The following is a 20463-nucleotide window of genomic DNA, read 5'->3' as shown; positions in this document are numbered from 1 at the left end:
AGATGTGATTTCTAAAAAAAATCCTCAGGGCTGTTGACACGAGGGAATAAAGAAATAGAGCAACAGGTAGGCTGGTATCGAAAACCCAAGACAGACCCCCAGTGTGTCCCGTTTTGCATATCTGTCCCAAATAGCATGCAGGAACTGACTGTTTCTGTCTCAAACAGTGTTCAAAATAGTATTCCAAAGGTGCACGGATACTATTTCAGGTGGATTTATGAAGTCTGCATCCAGGTATGCTTTTTAGGTAATATTACCCACAATCCCCTGTGCAACATAAGTGTTTGTGATGTGATGGTAAGGTGACGAGGACTGTCACTGCAAAGCAAAAACATAATCAGTGTATAACATGACAAGTGAATGCTGGTAATAAGTACCAATGCTTGGGGCCACTTTTTCTGAGTTCCATTGAAGTCGGAAATTTGTTCCTACTGGAACAGTGCAGAACGCCACTTCGCCACGGCAAATTATAAACACACTTTTTAAACAAATGAAAGGTAATGTTCTTACATTAGCTTCACAATCACAATGCTACACAAAGCAAATGCTAGCGTTGGGTTTGTTTGTCTTTTATGCATCATTTTCCGAGCATCAGACAGACTCTCTGATGTCAGAGACATCAAGTATATCCCATATACTTGATATCTAATGATATTAAATTATTTTTATCATTGTAGCATTGGATGAGTGACCACCAGACTCACATACACACAATCTGTTTACCTCAAATGGTGCCTCTGGAGGGCACTTAAGTGTTTAATCATTATCAGTATATATATTTAATAAAAAATAACTGTAATGAGTTCCAAATTACACTTATTTGTGAGCCCCACACTTCAGAGCTCAAACATTAGATAGTTTGGACAAAAAGAATAGAGTTATTTCTTAATTAAATGCAACTCTTGAGTTCTTATATCTAACAATTAGTGGTACAGTCTTTGTTAGCTGTGTCTTGAATGGATTGTCCATGCCGCTTTAAACAGCGGAGTATCAACAGAGCCCATAATTTTTTATTAAATAAAATAAATAAACACACATACATGTAGCTATCATAGCTTATATGCATGTGTGCAATATCACCTCTGTGTTGACATTCACTCTCAATAATTCACCTTGACAACGATCAATACACTTCAGCTATGTTCGTTATTCGTTCTCATGTGTCAGGGGAATGTTCTTACAAACACTAATCAAAGTAATATCATACCTTACGTTCTCTTCAAACGTTAAAAGATGCGCTTGAACCGTTCTCCTGATCCTTTTGAACAAGCGCGAAAAATTACCAAAGCTCCGGCGTGACCGTGCGCAGCGCGGTACAATACTGAGTTCTGATTGGTCAATCACTGATATTTATAGAGAATTTTGAAAATTCGTTTACATGAAAAGTTTTACATAATAACCTACATAACACTGTTAATATAAAGGGGATGGTAAGGTGGGATGCTTTTTGTCATTTTCTTCAACAAGGGGGAAGCCATCCCCCCTCAAATCGAGCCCTGAATGACACTGCGTGCCATCAGGCTATATTGAGCATTTATACGTAAATAAAATATCAGAGTTATATCTATTTAGCAATATTAACTCAGATTCATATTCTCGCCTAGGCTATATATCCACATATGCGAAAACACACTTATGTTGGCTATTCATATTCCATAAATTCACATAAAATGTAGGCCTACATTTAAATAACCAGATGAAGCATTTGTTTTTATAGCTCTTTGTATTTTGCATGTGTATTTGGCGCCCTCTAGGCAAGCACTGATGAACAAGTGGAAGAGATTCTCTCATTGATTCCACAGTCGAAAATCATTTCTATGAAGAAATGTTTTTTTATCATAGACGCACACGTCTTTCTCAGTTCAGTCAATATATGTATTGCGAATAAAACCTGGCCTGTTATGAACGGTTGATTAAGGCGTTTAGGGCATTTGGTTACAGTGTGCAAAGTAAATTGTTCTTTCTCACACGAATATATTTTCGTTTATGTGGTGTGGTTATAATTATAAATATTTAAGGTTTTTAGTCATTTAATTCTAAGTATGAGTCTTTCGGCTATATATTTGTTAATTTTTTTGCAATTGTTTGCAAAAAGGAGCAGGAGAAAGCTGACCTGCACGGTAGACTAAGTCCTTCGCCTAGTTCTTAATACTAATGTAAACATTGAAGGTTTTAACGGCCTCAGTGTGTAAGAGAGTTCTCAAATAGCCTATGGATATTCTGATCTTTGGATTTTTGCTATAATACTCGGCAGTTGTTGCACGTCTATCAAAAGATCAATCCTCCTAGAGGTTTGTCAGTCATTTCTAACTACCTTGACTGATTTTTTATTTTGACTCTAGAAAGACGTGTCTGTTTTTTGTTTTGGTCTGTATACAGGCTACATGATGGACAACAGTATCATTTAAAATCTGCTGCAAAACGTATGAGGGAAACTACGGTCCAGTTTAGATTTGTTGCGCAATACTGCCACCTGTCGGAAACCTTCCCTGAAACAATGAGGCACGAGAGGTCGTGATTTTACCGGTTCTTTGCATGACGTGAAAAAACTACGGTAACGTACAATAATAAAAGCCAATGATCAATAAATAGATACATTTATCAATTGTAGTAATGATAAGAATTAGCCAGCCTAAAACATAACTTTATATTGTGTACGGTTGTCGATTGACAGGCGGTCAAAATTGTGTGTAGGGTATATTGCCGGTTTTACGACTTGATTTGTTAGTAAAATAAACAATACTTTATTTTTTTTTTTTTTCCCCCAAATATGGGAGATGATTTTCTTTTTCTTCAGGTTTTATGACTAATAACTGAGCAGTTGTAGCTCTGTTTATGATATATTTATGTCCGTCAAATGAAATCCTACTAATCAGAGCTGCCACTTTTTGAGCATATGAACATTTTTACTTGAAAAGCAGCAGCAACCTCCTATTAACAGCAGGCGGCACTTCTAAGCTTCTACTGTATGAAAAAACAATGGCATTATGATCATGTGACCTCAATATGTGAAATCAATTTTTACTATTTGCTGCAAAAAAATCAATAACTCATCTCAAAAGCTATATGACTTACTTACAAATCTCTTTCAATTGAGAATTTCACTCAAAAGCAAAGCAAAACAAAACGTCAATTTGGAAATGTGCTTGACATTTATAAAGACAATAAAATAGTGTATTCTGAGTATGGTACACACACAAAGTTAAAGGCACCTTGACTTAAACAAACACTTACAGTTCAGCCTTGGATTCAATCAAAGACAAACAAAACAAATATTGAAATGAGGATTTGAACCCTTGAATTTAGAACTCTATTCTTAACTATACAATCTTTATTCATCAAGAATAAAAAGCTAATAAGACAATAGTGGTGTTGTGATGCCTAAAATATATTATTTCACATATATATGAAAATCCTAAATTTGTTTTGTTGCCTAAAATAGTTTTTCTTAGTTGCTAGTACACTGTGCATTGTTGATCTATCTGAAATAGCAAATGTGTGCAGTTACCTCTTATATAAATGTGATTTATTGTTTATTTAATATACAAAACACTTATTTATATACTCAATAAATTATATTCTTTTATTCCAACAAACTATTTATTGTCCTACATACTTGTAGATTTGAAAAAGGTGGCTTTTCTCTGCAGATTGTGAGACTTTGATTGTCATAATTTTGTACTGCTGCTGAGTACATGAACTTGTATATTTGTGTAACGGTCTTACAAACAAAAAAGGAGCTACTTAATATTACTTGGGCGCTCAGTATTTTCTATACACAGAAAGTTAGGTCTTATCGATGTGGTATTCATGTTATTGCACACTTAGGGAAGCATATGCAACACTTACTGCTGTAAAATGTAATTTTTGGCCACTCAGATCTTTAAAGCAAATACTTCAAGTTAAAACGCTGCTTTTGAGTTGGATTTCTGCCTGCAGAGAGATAGTTATGCTTTTTGCTCCAGGCGTGAAATCACATCATCAAGGTGCAGATGGATATCTTTGCGGAGGACACGTCGAGTGGATCGTGGCCAGACAAAATATCTCAGCTCTGCTGATAGACTGCTATCGAAAATCTCCATCAGGCAGAGTCACCACAGGAACTGATGTGTCTGTTGAGCAATAGCTGCGAGTACATGGCACCCTGCTGCATTGTTTTCCCATGCAAAATAAGGAGAAAAATTATTCCAACCTTGTCTACCTCATTTCCTCACATAATACACACCCTGAGATATTCATTCATCCTTAGAGGAGGAGTGTATTAGCCCATTGTGCAGTGATTCCCCCCTATATTCTCCCTTTGAGAGGAGCAGCAAGCCATGTTGGGAGATAATGAGTGGTAATCTGAAGCTACTCATAGTGTTTGGTATAGTACATCTCTGCTGCAGAGGGTGGAAGGGGATGAGGTCATTTATTAAGCGTGATGGTAGCATAAGAAGTTGGGATGTAGCCCTCGTCCCCGTTGTTCCGGCGCACCCGCGTCCATCCATCGCCCTTATCCTCCTCCACTACAGACAGCACCTCCCCTTCCTGCATGGATATGGTTCCCTCACTGGAGCCTGTGTACAGATGGATGATCGTGGAGGCGAGTGTCAGAGGAAAAGAGGTGGTTATGATATTCGCCAGTGCTTGTACGAAGTTTAATCATACCTGGGAAATTGTAGAGTGCTGTGCATTGACCAATCGGTGTGGCGAGTTCCTCTTCCTCAAAGTCGTCGTCAAACTCGGTGTAGACGGCCTGGGAGGGGTCCGTGTCATCTGAGAGAGCTCCGGGACTAAAAAGAGCACAGGAAAAATCTCATTATGTAAACGCAATCCAATCGCTATGACCAGACTAAAACAATTTTAAGGTTTCTGGAATATTCCTGTATTATTTTGAATTCTGTGTTTATTTATATAGAAGTAATTTGAGTAAAATGAGAGAAGTCGAGCTACAGAAATCACGACTTTTTACAAACATTTAAGAGGAAAAATAAGAAATAAAATGTTCCTTAATCATTTGAGAAGAGTTTGATGTACAATCAAAACATACTATAACTTTCCCAGAAATGGTGTAAAAATTAGTCAATCTGTACTAAAGCAACATTGTGTCAACGTCACACAGGTCAATGTTTACATAGTAAAATACTAATAACAACAACAACAACAACAACAACAACAAGAGAGAGACTAAAAAAATATATATATATTTTACTAACACTTTGGACTTCCTCTTCCTCAAAGTCTACTTTCTACAAGCACTTTGCTGGTGAAACTGGGAGTTGACACGGCACTTGCATACTGTTGCACTCCTGTTCATTTGATTGCTTCTACTGTTCTCATTTGTAAGTCACTTTGGAGAAAAGCTTCTGCTAAATGACTAAATGTAAATGTAATTCTTTTTTTTACTGACATAACAAAAAACAATTAATCATTTCCCTGATCGGTGCATAAAATTCCATAATAATACCAACATTTAAAAATGATTGCAGACTGGATACAAGGTCCACTATACTATATATATTGACTTTCTAAGGCATCTAAAGTTTGTCTGCTCCAATTGTGTAATATCTTTATTATTTAGGGAATTTCTCTTTAGTTTTTTTTTTTTTAATTAACACAGTGAAATCAGAGTCTCATGACCTACATTCATTGCACTCTTGTGCGCTGTTGTCAAGGACACAATGATAATGAGTTGATTAAATTACTTTGTAGAATCCCTAATAATGAATATAATATAATGGTATTTACACAAGAGAGTAGAAGGAAAACAACATGCAATTCTTTGTTTATTGGAAACATGCTGATAACACTGGTTTACAATTTTTTAAGCCGCCGTCTGCTTCAGAGATAAAATGTGCTTTTTATTATGTATTTTGATGTGCTGAATTCAAATATGACAATTAATACAACTGATTGACTACTGTTTCCAAGATATTTAAAGGGATAGTTCACCCAAAAATGAAAATTATTCCATAATTTACTCACCCTCAAGTAATCCTAGGTGTATATGACCTTCTTCTTTCAGCCAAACACAATCAGAGTTATATTAAAAAATAAAGCTTTATAATGGGAGTGAATAGTAACCGAGATTTTGAAGCCCAAAAAAGCACATCCATCCATCATAAAAGTAATCCATACGGCTCCGGGGGTTAATAAAGGCCTTCTGAAGCGAAGTAATGCATTTTTGTAAGAAAAATATCCATAATTATAACTTTATAAACTGTAATAACTAGCTTCCGTCAAATCAGTCCACACGTTCACGAGAGAGTCGAGTTCCAGCATATGACGTAGGATGTAGGAGTAGCGTAAGCTTAGGTGAGAGTAGACACCTCTCGCTGTTCAAACAAATAGGGCTGGGCAACAAACTCAAGCTCCTCCGACATTTCTCTTTAAAAATTCTCGTTTTAGATTTCTAATTCAGTGTTTTTTTGCTTTTTCCTCTGCGCTCCCGCATTCGTAAATACGTTACGCATCAGGTCAAATTTCACTCATCCGCCGGAATCGACTTGCTTACGGAAGCCAGGGATTCTAGTTTATTTCTAGTTAAATTATAAATACGGATATTTTCTTACAAAAATGCATTGCTTCACTTCAGAAGGCCTTTATTAAGTCCCTGGAGCTGTATGGATTACTTTTATGATGGATGGATGCGCTTCTTTGGGCTTCAAAATCTCGGTTACTATTCACTCCCATTATAAAGTTTCAAAGAGCCAGGATATTTTTTAATATAACTCTGATTGTGTTTGACTGAAGAAAGAAAGTCATATACACCTAGGATGGCTTGAGGGTGCATAAATTATGGGATCATTTTCATTTCTGGGTGAACTTTCCCTTTAAGTTTTTACATTTTACGTCTATGTACTGTATATTGTGTAGATAGTACCTGTCACCTGTCCTGTTTATGTAACACTTTAAAAATCAGCAGAAGGGTTATATAAATAAAAAATTTTATGAAACAAATGGCAAAAACTTATGTACATAGTTTAGTCCTATTCAGTATCTACTCTGTGCTTCTTGGCTTGTCTCTTGAATTCATTAAATGGAGCATCTCTTCTCCCTGTCCAGCAATAGTCTGCAAGCATTGATAGGCTCCATTTGCTCCATTTAAAGTTATCTGCACTGCTCACACAAGTATGAGGCATTTCTGCTCACTTTGGCTAAACAGAAATGTGTCCCTTTGCAAAATCAAACATAGCCACGGATGAAGCAACTATAACGAAGCATACATCACTCTGCTGAACAAATTGCCCTACATCAGTTCTAGAAATCATACAGCAGGGGTGCAAAACTCAGTTCCTGGAGGGCCACAGCCCTGCAGAGTTTAGCTTCAACCCTAATTAAACACACCTGATCCAGCTCATCAAGTCCTTCAGGCTTATAAGAAAACTACAAGTATGAGTGTTGGAGCAGGATTGGAGAACTAATCTCTGCAGGACTGTGGTCCTCCAGGAATTGAGTTTTGCACCCCTGCTGTATGATTTCTACAGTTGATATAGGACAGAGTGATGTAAGCCTCGTTATAATTGCATCATCCATGACTTCTAGGAATGTGTCCAAAATCACCCCCTATACCCTTAAATAGGACACTATATGAGAGGACAGCCATTTGTAGTGGTGTCCGAAACCATAGTGGACGTTATTGAGTGCAATCATTCAATCCCACAATGCAACGCAATAACAAGCGTACAACCGATGTACATTCAATGGCTAGAGAATACCCATAATGCACTGTGAAAGTCATGCACCGAATAAATTCCCACGTCTGACCAGAAGATGGCGCCTGCAGCCAAAACATCCATCCATCCATTTTTCAAACTGCTGGTCCAATGTGGATACAGCGTAATATCACACAGGTATAAATTTGTTTTTAATTTGATTTTTTAATTGTTTAATTAAGGTTTATACATAGTTTCCATGACAAAGTTCAAGATAAATATTTTCATTACTACTGGAGTGGCCATTTTACTGTTTCAAATGATTATTAAATGGCAAGCACAAACTGCAAAAGCGACAGCCCTTCTGGAGCACTCAGTGTCCGAATTCACTCGTTTTCATTCACTCCTTCTAGCGGACTATATTAGTGGACTAATGTAGGGAATAGTGAATGAGGGGGCGATTTCCGACACAGCCAACATGATGCATTTCACATATTATAGCTTCAGATTGCATCATTCATTGTTTTGCCTAAAAAGCAAGTACTGTCCAAACCCAATCATAGAATTATTCACAGATCCAGTAAAAAGATGTATTTTAGTCATTTCTGGTTTAAATTGAGATCCCTTCCATTTATTACTCACATATCCTTTGCCATTCCCAGGTCAAGGGTTGTATATACTGACCCAATAGCATTTCTTGAAAAACCAGAGCCAATCAACACTTTAAGCATCATTTTCCTTCTCAGTGACCCAGAATTAGAAAAGTTTGAGTACATTTATTTCAGACGAATTTTGACTGTAGACCAGTGTAATATTCCAATGTCTTTGAAGCAAAAGAAAGAAACATCTTTAAAGGCTTAATCTGAATACACACCATAATCAGAAAATCATGTAAACTGTTTGTTGAAATACAACTGACCTGCTGGGGTTGTGAGCACCATTATTGTTCAGAGAGTGAGTCGAATATCGTATCGAGTCTCCCCGGCCTCCTGCTTCTGCAAGCCAGGACTACAACAAACCAAGACATGAGTGTGCTGACAAAGTCTTTATGAAGCAGATAAAAGATTTACAGAGAGAGTTCAACTGAAACCTCATATTTGTTGAGATCTCCTCGCAGTTTTTCCATGTTTTGTGCCGTCTGAGTGATCTGAGGTGCCAAACTTGCAGGATCTCCCATCTGAGGGTTTTTTTCATATACATCTTTCATCTTACCCAGAGCCTCACTGCAGAGTGAAATAAATATATTTATTTAAGATAGAGAGAGATTGATCGTAACGGACAAAAGACAAAGAACAAACACACAACACCACTGATTCCTCAGAGACCTGAAGAGCTTAGTAAACAAAGCCCAGACCCCGGTAACCCTGAGGATTCAGCTGTGGCCAGTTGCCATAGAGATGGTTGTCAGAGAGGCGGCATGCCGGGCGACTCACCTCTGATCCATTTCCTTCTGCAGCTCCTTGCTGATGTCATCGATCTTCTGCTGCAAGCGTTTCCTGCGCTGCTCAGGAGGAAGATGGGTGAAGCCCTCTGTGTCCACAGGCTGAGGAGATGGACGGGGAGATAGTGTCACTCACAGAGATTCACACCAACACACAGCAACCCTCCAACACCACAAGATAAGCAGTAAAAGATGTGCACCAGAGACCCCACAGTAAGAGTTCAGGTTTGCAGTAGCAAAAGCTGTAATGTAGCAATTCATCAACAGGGTAATCACACCGTCTGTTACAGTTGTTCCACTACAGGCTGTATGCCTCAATGAGATTTTGGCAACACATTTTTCATTTATGACAAGTCAGTCAAGGGGAAATGCTTAAACAGGTGATAAGCAGTTTTACTCAAAGGAATGTTCTGGGTTAAATAAAACCAGTTTTTTGATCAGAATCTGTAGTATGCTGTCGATTACCTAAGACAGTGTTTTTTTTTTAATCGACGTCTATAAGGAATAGTGACCAGAGGGGTTTAAAGGCAGAGTTGTGAAGCTGTTACATTTATGTACAGTTACATGAAATATATTTAGTAAAATATTTCATATTTGATCTAAAAAAATGTCAAAATAATCATCCTTTCAAAGTGGGACTACTTTTCTAGGTTTAAGAAGTTCTGGTTACTATGTGTTACTAATGTTACATGATGTTATGTTACATTTATGTAACAGTTACATGAAATATATTTAGTAATATTTCATATTTGATCTATATATAATGTCAAAATAATCCTTTCAAAGTGGGACTACTTTTCTAGGTCTAAAACATTCTGGTTATTATGTGTTACTAATGTTACATTTATGTAACAGTTACATGAAATATATTTAGTAAAATATTTCACATTTGATCTATAAAAATGTCAAAATAATCCTTTCAAAGTGGGACTACATTTCTAGGTCTAAAACGTTCTGGTTATTATGTGTTACTAATGTTACATGATGTTATGTTACATATATGTAACAGTTACATGAAATATATTTAGTAATATTTCATATTTGATCTTTAAAAATGTTAAAATAATCCTTTCAAAGTGGGACTACTTTTCTAGGTCTAAGGAGTTCTGGTTATTATGTGTTACTAATGTTACATGATGTTATGTTACATTTATGTAACAGTTACATGAAATATATTTAGTAATATTTCATATTTGATCTATAAAAATGTCAAAATAATCCTTTCAAAGTGGGACTACTTTTCTAGGTCTAAAACGTTCTGGTTATTATGTGTTACTAATGTAATTACTGTGAGCGGCGTTTGCTCCATGTAAACAGTGCGTTACAATGGTTATGTAATCTTGCATAGAAACAGTTCAAGTAAAGCATAAAGTACACTTTAGTTTTGATGTGAGCTCTTGGCATATGTGGACAGCCGAATGCACTGGTGTCTTCAAAATGTCTTTTAAAGTATACTTCCTTTGATGCTCGACACATATGCACTAGAAAGTTTGGGCTTTAAGACGGTCATAACTTCTGTAGATAGAAGTTACTCAAATAGCGCAGACACTGGACAAGGATGAAACTTTCTAGTGCACAAGTGTCAAGCGCCTGCGCTAGACTTAGATTTTAAAGTTGGATGTTACTTAGAGCAGATGGGTTTAGTAGCAGCACTAGCCTAATGCTTGTTGAATGTTAAAATGTAATGGCTATACTATCAAAAAGTGTGACAGTTTTTAGCATTTATTCACATTGCTGTAGACTTGCCTCACAGACCTCCACTTAAAAGTGACTTGTTGTTTTCCATTGTTTTTTTACAAACCCAAGGGACACATGATGTCAATAGTTAAAATTGCATTTTACCAGGAACATTCCTTTGAGCAACCCTCAATGCATTTAAACCATGTGCATAGATTTATCAATACAACTTTAAAACATGCCCAATACAGTACACCATAACATCCTGACTTAAGCATCAATGCATAGATTCTGTGTTAATATGCCTTTGTGTTGCAATGTCTCACCCTGGAATGGCTTGTCACCGTTTAAGAGCCATGATAGATAGTGTACTGTAAATTAACCCAGAGGCTGCTGTGCCTTTCTCTGAGAATGGCCACCTCTACAATAGTGAATGATAGAAAATCTGTAATTTCTGAGAAGATGTAGAGGTGGTCATATGTGAAAATCCTCAGAAGCAGAAAATGATCCAATAAAAACAGAGAAAGTGAAATATACATGTATACGGCAAGTACAGCCCATACCATTTTAAGCTTCTCTGGAGTAAACTGAGAAAGAGAGAAATAAACAGACAGTGCTTTATAAGCTGGAATCACTCTAGTAGATTTTCTTCCTTTATGATTCTTAAGCAAGTGACACACCAAGTCAAAAAGCTGCACCTGAACACATGAGAAGGACTAAAGACAACTGTCAACTAGCATGTGCGTTCTGCGCCTGCGCGCAAGTAAATATCAGCTGTTTACGTCCAGCGCTTCCAGGTCCTACGTCAGAACGGCGACTCATTATTGGCCGGTTCCTGTGTCAGCATCACACAAATGCATCGTGCTGCTCACGTGAACAGCCTCTGCCAATAAGGAGTCAGCGTTCTGACGTAGAACCTGGAAGCGCTGAACGTAAACATCATAGGAGATTGACACGGAAGAGAAGATATTGAAGGGAAGAAAAGATATTGATGTTATGTTACATTTATGTAACAGTTACATGAAATGTATTTAGTAAAATATTTCATATTTTGAATAAAGTCGTTATTTTTGTTCTGTTTTTGCACATAAAAAGTATTCTAGCCTTTTCATAACATTAAGGTTGACCCACTGCAGTCACGTCGACTGTTTTAACGATGTATTTATCACCTTTCTATACCTTGAAAGTGGTGGTTAAATTGCCGTCTATGGGCGAGTCACATACCTCTCGGATTTCATCAAAAATATCTTATTTCTATACATTTGTGTTCTGAAGACGAACAAAGGTCTTACGGGTTTGGAACGACATGAGGGTGAGTAATTAATGACAGAATTTTTGGTTTGGGGTGAACTAACCCTTTAAGTTTTTGCGTGACCTGCTTCTTCTTTAATTCATAATTCACCTGTAGGACCCTGAAGTATCATGCAATATCATGAAGCACGATATATGATTGTATTAGCACAGCCCTAGTAGATGTGCATAACGGCGTCAGTAACCAATAAGCTCTGATTCAACAACTGACATGCTGTTGTCAACGGTGATTGTGTAAACATGTACTTTTGGCATTTGCCTTAAACTTACATGACTAACCAAATAAGAAAGAAAAGGGCAGAACAGTACACTTTTATTGAAATTAGTCATGTTTTCACATTAGTTGACATGTATTGCTAGAACATGAACATACTACAAGCGCCAGAGGAGCAAACACACATCTCACTCAACTCAAAGGACAAAGTTACTATGTGAACTGCATTCTAATTCAGTCTAACAACTTGTTACATTCACGCATTGTTCCTCTTCTTATTTCAGCAAGCTTCATATTGATTTGTTGCCGATATGGGATGTTGTAATGCGTGGGAATGAGAAAGAACCAAACTTCCATTCTTAAATCGCAGAGCGTGAAAGACTCAAGAGGTTGAGATTTCAGCCAAAGCATCTGGTAGGTGACATCTTCTACTGTTCTCAGTTCGGTCAGGTTGGCTAGTTGTGACGTCAGCCTTAGCTACATCTCAATAGGTGTTATAAATGTATTAAAGAGTGTGGCAGGAATAGGTGAAGAGCTGGTGATGTTGTGATTGAAGATGAGTGGTGAAAGAGCTGTGATTTCTACTTCATTGTGACCATTCATGTGCATGTGACCACGACTCAGACCCAGATCAATCTAGTGCTGCTGAACGCCTTAAAGAGACGGTGTAGTAAGGTTGCTTGATCCCTGACCTGTCACACTCACCGTTCTCTTGAGGGTCCGGAAGGAAGAGATTCGGGGTTTGACTGTCTTATTGATTTCCTTCAAACAGTACGACAGAGGGTCCCGGCCAAACTTGGGGGAGGGGGGTCCGTTAGCGGGCGAGGGGGTGGGGGGTGTGGAGAAAGGACTGAGCGAGGACGAGGGAAGCTGGGACAGACACCAGGCACAAACCCAGAGGAACACAGGGACAGGAAGGCAGGAGAGGGACAGTGGGAAGGGTAAAAACAAACAAAAAACACATATGACAAGGGAAAATAAAGAGACACCATCAAACACCTCAAAGCAACATCAAAACAGCAACGAGGACAACGCTGGACCAACCTCAGCAAGAGCCAAGAGAAGCAAGACAAAGAAAACCCAAACCCACAACAGCCCCAAATCCACAAGCCCCAGCAAAGCAATCAGCCAGATGAAGAAGCAAACAATGGCTCCATCAGAAATCAATCAAGTCTTGGCCATGTTCAATGGATAATGTGGCCTTCAAGAGATGTCGGAATGATTGTGAAGACAAGATGAACATACATGAATGGCACCACAAGTTGAGCTCATGTAAATTACACTACCATGGTCTATACAACAAACTTTTGTTTAATGTTGATGAAAAACAGTTATAAAGCTTTCCAAAAAATTGAGGTGACAGGATTGTGTGACAGACTACCCATCATTACCCAACCATCATTAGCCCAAATTTTTTTTAAAGGATTAGTTCACTTCAGAATTAAAGTTTCCTGATCATTTACTCACCCCCATGTCATTCAAAATGTTTATCTTTCTTTCTTCAGTCGAAAAGAAATTAAGGTTTTTGAGGAAAACATTATAGAATTTTTTTCCATATAGTGGACTTCTCTGGGGTACAACGGGTTGAAGGTCCAAATTGCAGTTTCAGTGCAACTTCAAAAGGCTTTACAAGATCCCAGCTGAGGATTAAGCATCTTATCTAGTGAAAAAAAAATAATAATAATATACTTTTTAACCACAAATGCTCGTCTTGCACTGCTCTGCGATGAGCCACACATTACGTAGCAAGTGTTTACAAAGCGAACGTGCAAACAGAAAAAAAAAAAAAAATCAAAACGCCCTTTACCAAAAAAGGTAAAACAACGATGTTGGGCGATTTTGAAGTAGGAGGAGAAAATGAGTTTGAGTTTTCCACCCTATCGAGGTACTTCCTCCTACATCACGTGTGACCTTTCCAACGGGATTACATAATGCATGGCGTGTCACAGAGCAGTGCAAGATGACCATTTGTGGTTAAAAAGTATATAATTGGAAATTTTAATTCTGAAGTGAACTAATCATCTAAAGTGGCAGCATGAAAACAGGCATAAAACAAGGCATAAATTACATGCCTACAGAGAATCCACTGCTCTTTGTTTTTTCATTTGCTAAAAAGGTTCTGGTCTTTGTCAGAAAAAAAGAAATTATGCCAAAAATGTCCATTTCATTCCAACCAAAATCACTTGAATGCACATCACATTGAATTCAAGATAGCCAAATGCATAAGCTTTGCAGAAGAATTTGTACTGTCGGAAGCAAAAGAATAGTCAATGTAAACAATCTACAAAACTATTACTTTTTTTGCCCCATTATGTACTGTATATAATAAGTGGAGCCACTTTTTGCCCAATCAACATTCAGAGGGATTCTGTTGGATTACATAGCAACAAAACAGCCTAAACATGAAAGGAGCCCTGATAATTCAGTGAATATGCTGTGCACACTAGATCTGTTCCAGAACAAAGTGAACTGCCTACAAAAACAACCTCGCAGTTAAATCTACAGTTCAGACTTGATTCCAAAAGAAGCTGACATTAGCTAAGCTCTAATAAGTACAAAAATGTATCTGAAGAACACAAGAAACTCAATTAATGCTCACGGATTGATTTAAAAAGAGTCTGACAGCTTGTTGCCAAGCTAACAAATTGTTATCCTAGCACAAAAAAACAATACGCAAATATTGGATGAAATCATGCATTAATTAGATTGAACTACTTTTAAATATTGCAATCTGGGATATAACATCTTATATTAAGGCATAATTTTGCTCTCTACAGTTTGAAATCATTTTTACATTGGGAGGGCCTATGACCCTTTTCTAGGTTTTCTAGGTAGGCAGTTCACCAAGTGGAACAGAGCAAATAAGTTTCACCCTGATACAAGAATTTTTTTTTTAAGTTTTAAAACCTAAAATTGCATCAAACAATCCTCTACAAGTTATATGGCTAAGCGAATGACAGCTTGGTGCTAAAAATAAGTATTTCCCCCTTAAATTGGTTTTAGCTTCTCAACATTTTTTGTGACTGTCTCAGCCGGAAAGCAAACATGCACGACGAGCAAAAAGTAAAGCGTCAAGGAACAAAGAAAGATGTTTGAGCTAAACTACTAAGGGTGAAGGAAAAGGGAAGTAGATTTGAGGTGCAACTTTCGTAAAACGCGACAAAAACTCCATGATATTTGCTAACTCGCAAGGAAAAGAATGGATCTGCACAATGATTAGGACACAGAAATTAAACAAGAGAAGGGTGGACAGTTAAGCTGGCAAGCTCAGGCAGGCTGGCAGAGGAAGCGCTGAGGGTCATATGAAGAAGGCCAAGCATTGAACAAGCAGGAAATGAGATTATTGGAGGAACAGGAAATGATATTATTAATATGAAGGTGAAGTGTTCCTAGAAAACAATTCAGACCTATATAGGCCACAGGGACAAAGAGAGATCCATTGCAGAGCTCTGAATCATCACATGACTGAAGAGAAGGGAATGTTTTAATGCTTCGCCTCCAACCCTCATTTTAAGAGGATTTTTCTCCTTAACAATTTAACCAGATGCAACCGAGCATCTTTCCTGATGGCACACAGTGCACAAAGGTGTCATTGTGATGGGACTGAAGGATATATTATACAGCATATAATAGCAGTAGTGTGTGTGTGTGTTAAGGCCCATGGCAAAGGGAGCAGTGTCCCAAAGAAAAGCACAGACGCAGCAGAATGAGCACTAGGTCACAAGCTGAGCTAAACAACAGAGCTGGGGGCTTTTCAATCCCCACTTACAGCCAGAAAGCCATGCAAAGGGTGTGTCCTGGAAAACCGTAATGATCTGTGTTGGGTGCGTCAGAGATTGAGAGTTGGGGTAAGAAATGGTGAAGATCGATTTAAACATCATGCATTTCAGTTGTGGCAGGGAGACGAAGAGTGCAAGAGACCACAGCTTTGGCTAATACTTTTCTAATCGGACCTCTCAAAGACCTGAAACAATGTCTTACCCACAAATCATCTCAAGCCAACCTTTGGTTACTTTTTAGACTGTGACTCTCATCTATCCTATCTTGTAGGGTAGGAGTGTCCAATTCTACTCCTGGAAGGCCACCTGCCTGTAGATTTTAACTCCAACCTTAATTAATCTTGAACCATGTATTCAAGGTCTTCAGTATAACAAATTTTCCAGGCAAGTGTGGAGCTGTGCTGGTGGTCCTACAGGAGTAGGATTGTACACATCTTCAGGAACAGGTACTGTAGAAACCTGCTAGAAAATTCAGCAAAAAAAAAAAAAAAAAACAACAGGTTCTACAGTTCTGGTGGCTTGGTGCAAAGCTGGTCAGATTTGGTCAAGCTTCATTTAGTTCAGAGGTGTCCAATCCGGCTCCTGGAGGGCCACCTTCCGGCAGAGTTTAGCTCCAACCTAAATTAAACACATCTGAACCAGCAAACCAAGCTCTTCAGTAACACTAGAAACTTCCAGGCAGATGTGTTGGAGCTAAACTCTGCAGTAGGGGTGGGCGATATGACCGATATTTTATATCACAATATGAGTGTTATTTCACAATAACAATATATATCACAATATAGTTATTTTTGCTATAAATAAAGTTTATATCAAAATTTGATACCATTGAAATTTCATAAACCTTATCACCAATATTACAAAAAAACAAATAGCCTAACTAACATAAAGAAACAAAAGACACAAATGAATTAGACCTACCTGAAAAAAAAAATTACACACTAGATAGGCCTATATAGAAATACTACATAAATTGTATAAAGTACTCGAATGTACAAAAACACTGCATAGTCTTCACTGTGTAAATTAAATATACCTTTATACTTATTAAAGTTACCAAACTGATTTAGTCAAGAGCAATGACACTGTCTGATTAAAATGAAATGATACAGACTGCAGGTTTATTAGGCTGCTGTCACTTTAAGACCGAATGCACTGATCTAATATATCCTTCTGATACACATGCGCTTTCTTTCTGAACTATTTACATTTACTTACATAAACGACATAAAAGACAAACGGTTGTGTTTACAAGGATACTCGCAAAGACAGGCATTTTGACACATACAAGTATGTATTTGACCATTCCAAGCACAATAACGCGCCAAAAATAACTCCATTGAGCAGCGGCTTCATGTGCGAGTGTCTCTCACAGCACTTAGAAACAGTCTCTCAGACTGCGCGCGCATATACCAAAATGAGTCCTCTTTCACTGCTTATTGCTCTGGAATGATCACTTGTTTTTAAACAGCAAGGCTTAAAAATGTATTCAAATAAGCGTTCGTGACGGCGCAGCACGGGTACATCACGTGAGCATAACCGCTAAAGAGGCGACAGTCCAAAATCTCCACCGGTTGACAAATTTGTACCGGTTAATCACGTCTACTGGTATATCGCCCACCCTTACTCTGCAGGATTATGGCCCTTCAGATTGGACACCCCTGATTTAGATGGTTGATCAGGTGGACTATCAGCAGTTGCGATCAAAATCCACCTGGTTAGAGCTGTTAGACCAGTATGGACAAGCTGGTGGCATCTGGTTGAGATGGTTAACTAAGCTTTGGCTGGTATGACTAGGTCTTTTTATCTCCACAAAGAATACTGGAGTTTCATGAGAAGGAACTCTCGCTTCATGGAGAAGTGAACCCTACCTTGCTCTTCTTATTAAACAACCGGAAGGTTTTATTCTTGTTCTTGCCCAACAGCTCTAGGGGACCTTTAGGAGTGCCCAGGCTGCTGTCCGAGGAGGCCCGGTTGATGCCCTGACTGTAGTCCTCAAACTCCAGATCTCCTGGTCTCTCGAAGCCCGACTTATGTTGCTCTATAAGAACCACAGAGTCCTAAATAACACAGAGAAGTGTTAGCTACTCTATGCGTCGGCTTGCAGAGGGTTGACTGCTCTCTTAAAGTGTTTGACTTAAAGGGATAGTTCACCCAAAAATTTAAATTATCCCATGATTTACTCACCTTCAAGCCATCCTAGGTATATATGACTATCATCTTTCAGACGAAAACCTTAAATTTGTAAGATGCCTCTCATGGTTCAAACAAACAGATGTCTGGGCAACAAACTCAAGCTCCTCTTTTCTTATTTCAAAATCCTCCGACATTTCTCCGACTGGTGTTTTGTTTTGCTCTATCCTCTGCGCTTCCGTGCTCGTCATGCGTCGGGTCAGAAGTCACTCTTACGCCACAAATTGATACGGTCGGATAAACTGCCGGAAGCCAGTGATTATAGTTAAAAGTTTTAAATATAGATATTTTTCTTACAAATACCCATCGCTTCACTTCAGAAGGTCTTGTTTAACACCTTGGAGCTGTATGGATTACTTTTATGATGGATGGATGCATTTTTTGGCTTCAAAATGCAGCCTCCCCTTCACAACCATTATAAAGCTTGGAAGACTAAGGATATTTTAAATTTATCTCCGATTGTGTTAGTCTGAAAGAAGATAGTCATATACACCTAGGATGAGTAAATCATTGGATATTTTTCATTTTTGGCTGAAATAACCCTTTAATGCAGGGGAGTTCAATCCTTCTACCAGAGGGCTAATGTCCTACTGAGTTTAGCTCCAACCTGCCCAATAACACTAGTAATCCTGAAGGCTTTGATTAGCTGGTTCAGGTATGTTTAATTAGGACTGGAGCTAAACTCTGCGGGATTGTGACCCTCCCAGAGCAGGATTGGACACCCCTGGTTTAATAAGAGCAGGAAATGAAACTGCTTTTCATAAAAACACAACTAAAGACTCACATTCCTCTCGTTGACATTTGTGCCAGCTCTGTTAATGCCCTCCAGACACTTCCCAATGATGGGCATGACCTGACGCTCTGTGTCTGCAAACAGAATGTAGCCCTGCGCCATCTTTTTGATACGCCGTTCATCCATCTCTTGCAGCTTCTGCAGTGAACAATCATGCATACAGATATCAGTATGCACTCTGCGAGACTGCTTGGGATCATTCCCACAGTAAGCTGAAAGGAACAGATGCGTCTCGACATGTTAGGACTGAGGCATTTGCTTCTTACATTGAAAATAAGGGGCATGTCCGTGAAGTAGAACTGATTCTGTTCTTTGTTGTACTTCTGAAGTTGTGCAGCATAGTCGTTTTTACACTCCTCTGCTATGTGTGTTCGCATATGTGCCTGCTGTTTGGCCTATGGTTACATGCAGAGATAAAGATAGTGAAATCAGACACCTGTACATAAAGAGGAACACGGAAACAACAATAATGCATTTGGATATGATGGAAATGAGATGGCAGGATGGGAAGATGTGCATACAAGGGTGTGGCAACACCTGTGAAACCTTTTGGGGAAACACAAATACCTTCTCTACGTCGGCTTTGGTGGCATTGAGGTCTTGATCCGTTTTCTCTGCATATTGAGAAGCCTTTTCTGCCTCTCTCCACTCCCTTTCAAATCGTTTTTTACTCTACCAAATAAAAAACAAAAAAACATGAATCAAAGCTATCCCTGTGTTGGTTACTTAATACACAATGCTCTTATTTGTAGCCATTAAAGGGATTCTTTACCCAAGTTAAGATTGTGTCATCATTTACTTTCGTGCTGTTCCAAACCTATATCAGTTTCTTTGTTCCTCTAACATATTACTACCGGCTATTACGCACAAATAAAACAAGGCATTTCACATCACTGAATTCAAACCTGTTATGTGTATTCATGCGGCATATATTTAAAAGTCCCTGTGAAGGGGCTTGAGTGCACTTTTAATTGAAGCAGAGGTTTACAAACAAGACTTCTTTGGCCTTCTTGGTTCAAATCACAAACCACTCACTTTTATTTCATGGATAATATCAGTATTAATATTCTGTCTAACATCTTTTGTTTTCCAAAGAAGAAAGAAAGTCATACAGGTTTGGAACAACATGATGGTGACTAAACAAATACAGTTTTTGGGGTGTAATAACAATAATAAACATTTAAATTCTGTTAAATGACATATTTCTGTGAAATGGAACAGAATATTTCACCTGGAAAACAACTTGTGGACTTGATTTTATTCAGTGGGATTTGATTCAACCAGGAGGGGAAACATGTTATCTATGATATTAAAAATGTATTTCCTCACCCCTGTGTATATGATTACAACAGCGAAAAACATTAGTAGTTTTAGAGAGATCAAATTTTGATAAAACGTGTAAACAACTTTTTTCCTTT

At 38.1% G+C, this 20463-nt stretch overlaps 1 protein-coding gene across 3 annotated transcripts in view; it reads right to left on the bottom strand.

The window, feature by feature from the left end:
- Positions 1 to 3129: 3129 nt before the first annotated feature.
- trip10a (thyroid hormone receptor interactor 10a) overlaps positions 3130 to 20463 on the bottom strand; it is a 35199-nt gene continuing 17865 nt past the window's right edge. The window contains exons 6-15 of one of the 3 annotated variants that reach the window (XM_051889798.1): positions 19613 to 19717; positions 19312 to 19440; positions 19037 to 19183; positions 17931 to 18119; positions 12986 to 13150; positions 9071 to 9180; positions 8728 to 8860; positions 8557 to 8645; positions 4651 to 4775; positions 3130 to 4559 (exon numbers count right to left, since the gene is read on the bottom strand). In XM_051889798.1, the coding sequence (XP_051745758.1) occupies positions 4408 to 4559; positions 4651 to 4775; positions 8557 to 8645; positions 8728 to 8860; positions 9071 to 9180; positions 12986 to 13150; positions 17931 to 18119; positions 19037 to 19183; positions 19312 to 19440; positions 19613 to 19717 (1344 nt within the window). In that variant the 3' untranslated portion in view covers positions 3130 to 4407. Of the gene's footprint in view, positions 4560 to 4650; positions 4776 to 8556; positions 8646 to 8727; positions 8861 to 9070; positions 9181 to 11318; positions 11343 to 12985; positions 13151 to 17930; positions 18120 to 19036; positions 19184 to 19311; positions 19441 to 19612; positions 19718 to 20463 lie in introns of all 3 variants that reach the window. The other 2 variants (XM_051889799.1, XM_051889800.1) reach the window with 2 other exon arrangements.

This window comes from Ctenopharyngodon idella, chromosome 3 (genome assembly GCF_019924925.1).
Source record: "Ctenopharyngodon idella isolate HZGC_01 chromosome 3, HZGC01, whole genome shotgun sequence".
In the NCBI taxonomy this organism is placed as follows: Eukaryota; Metazoa; Chordata; class Actinopteri; order Cypriniformes; family Xenocyprididae; genus Ctenopharyngodon; species Ctenopharyngodon idella.
This window is presented reverse-complemented; position numbering and strand designations above follow the sequence as displayed.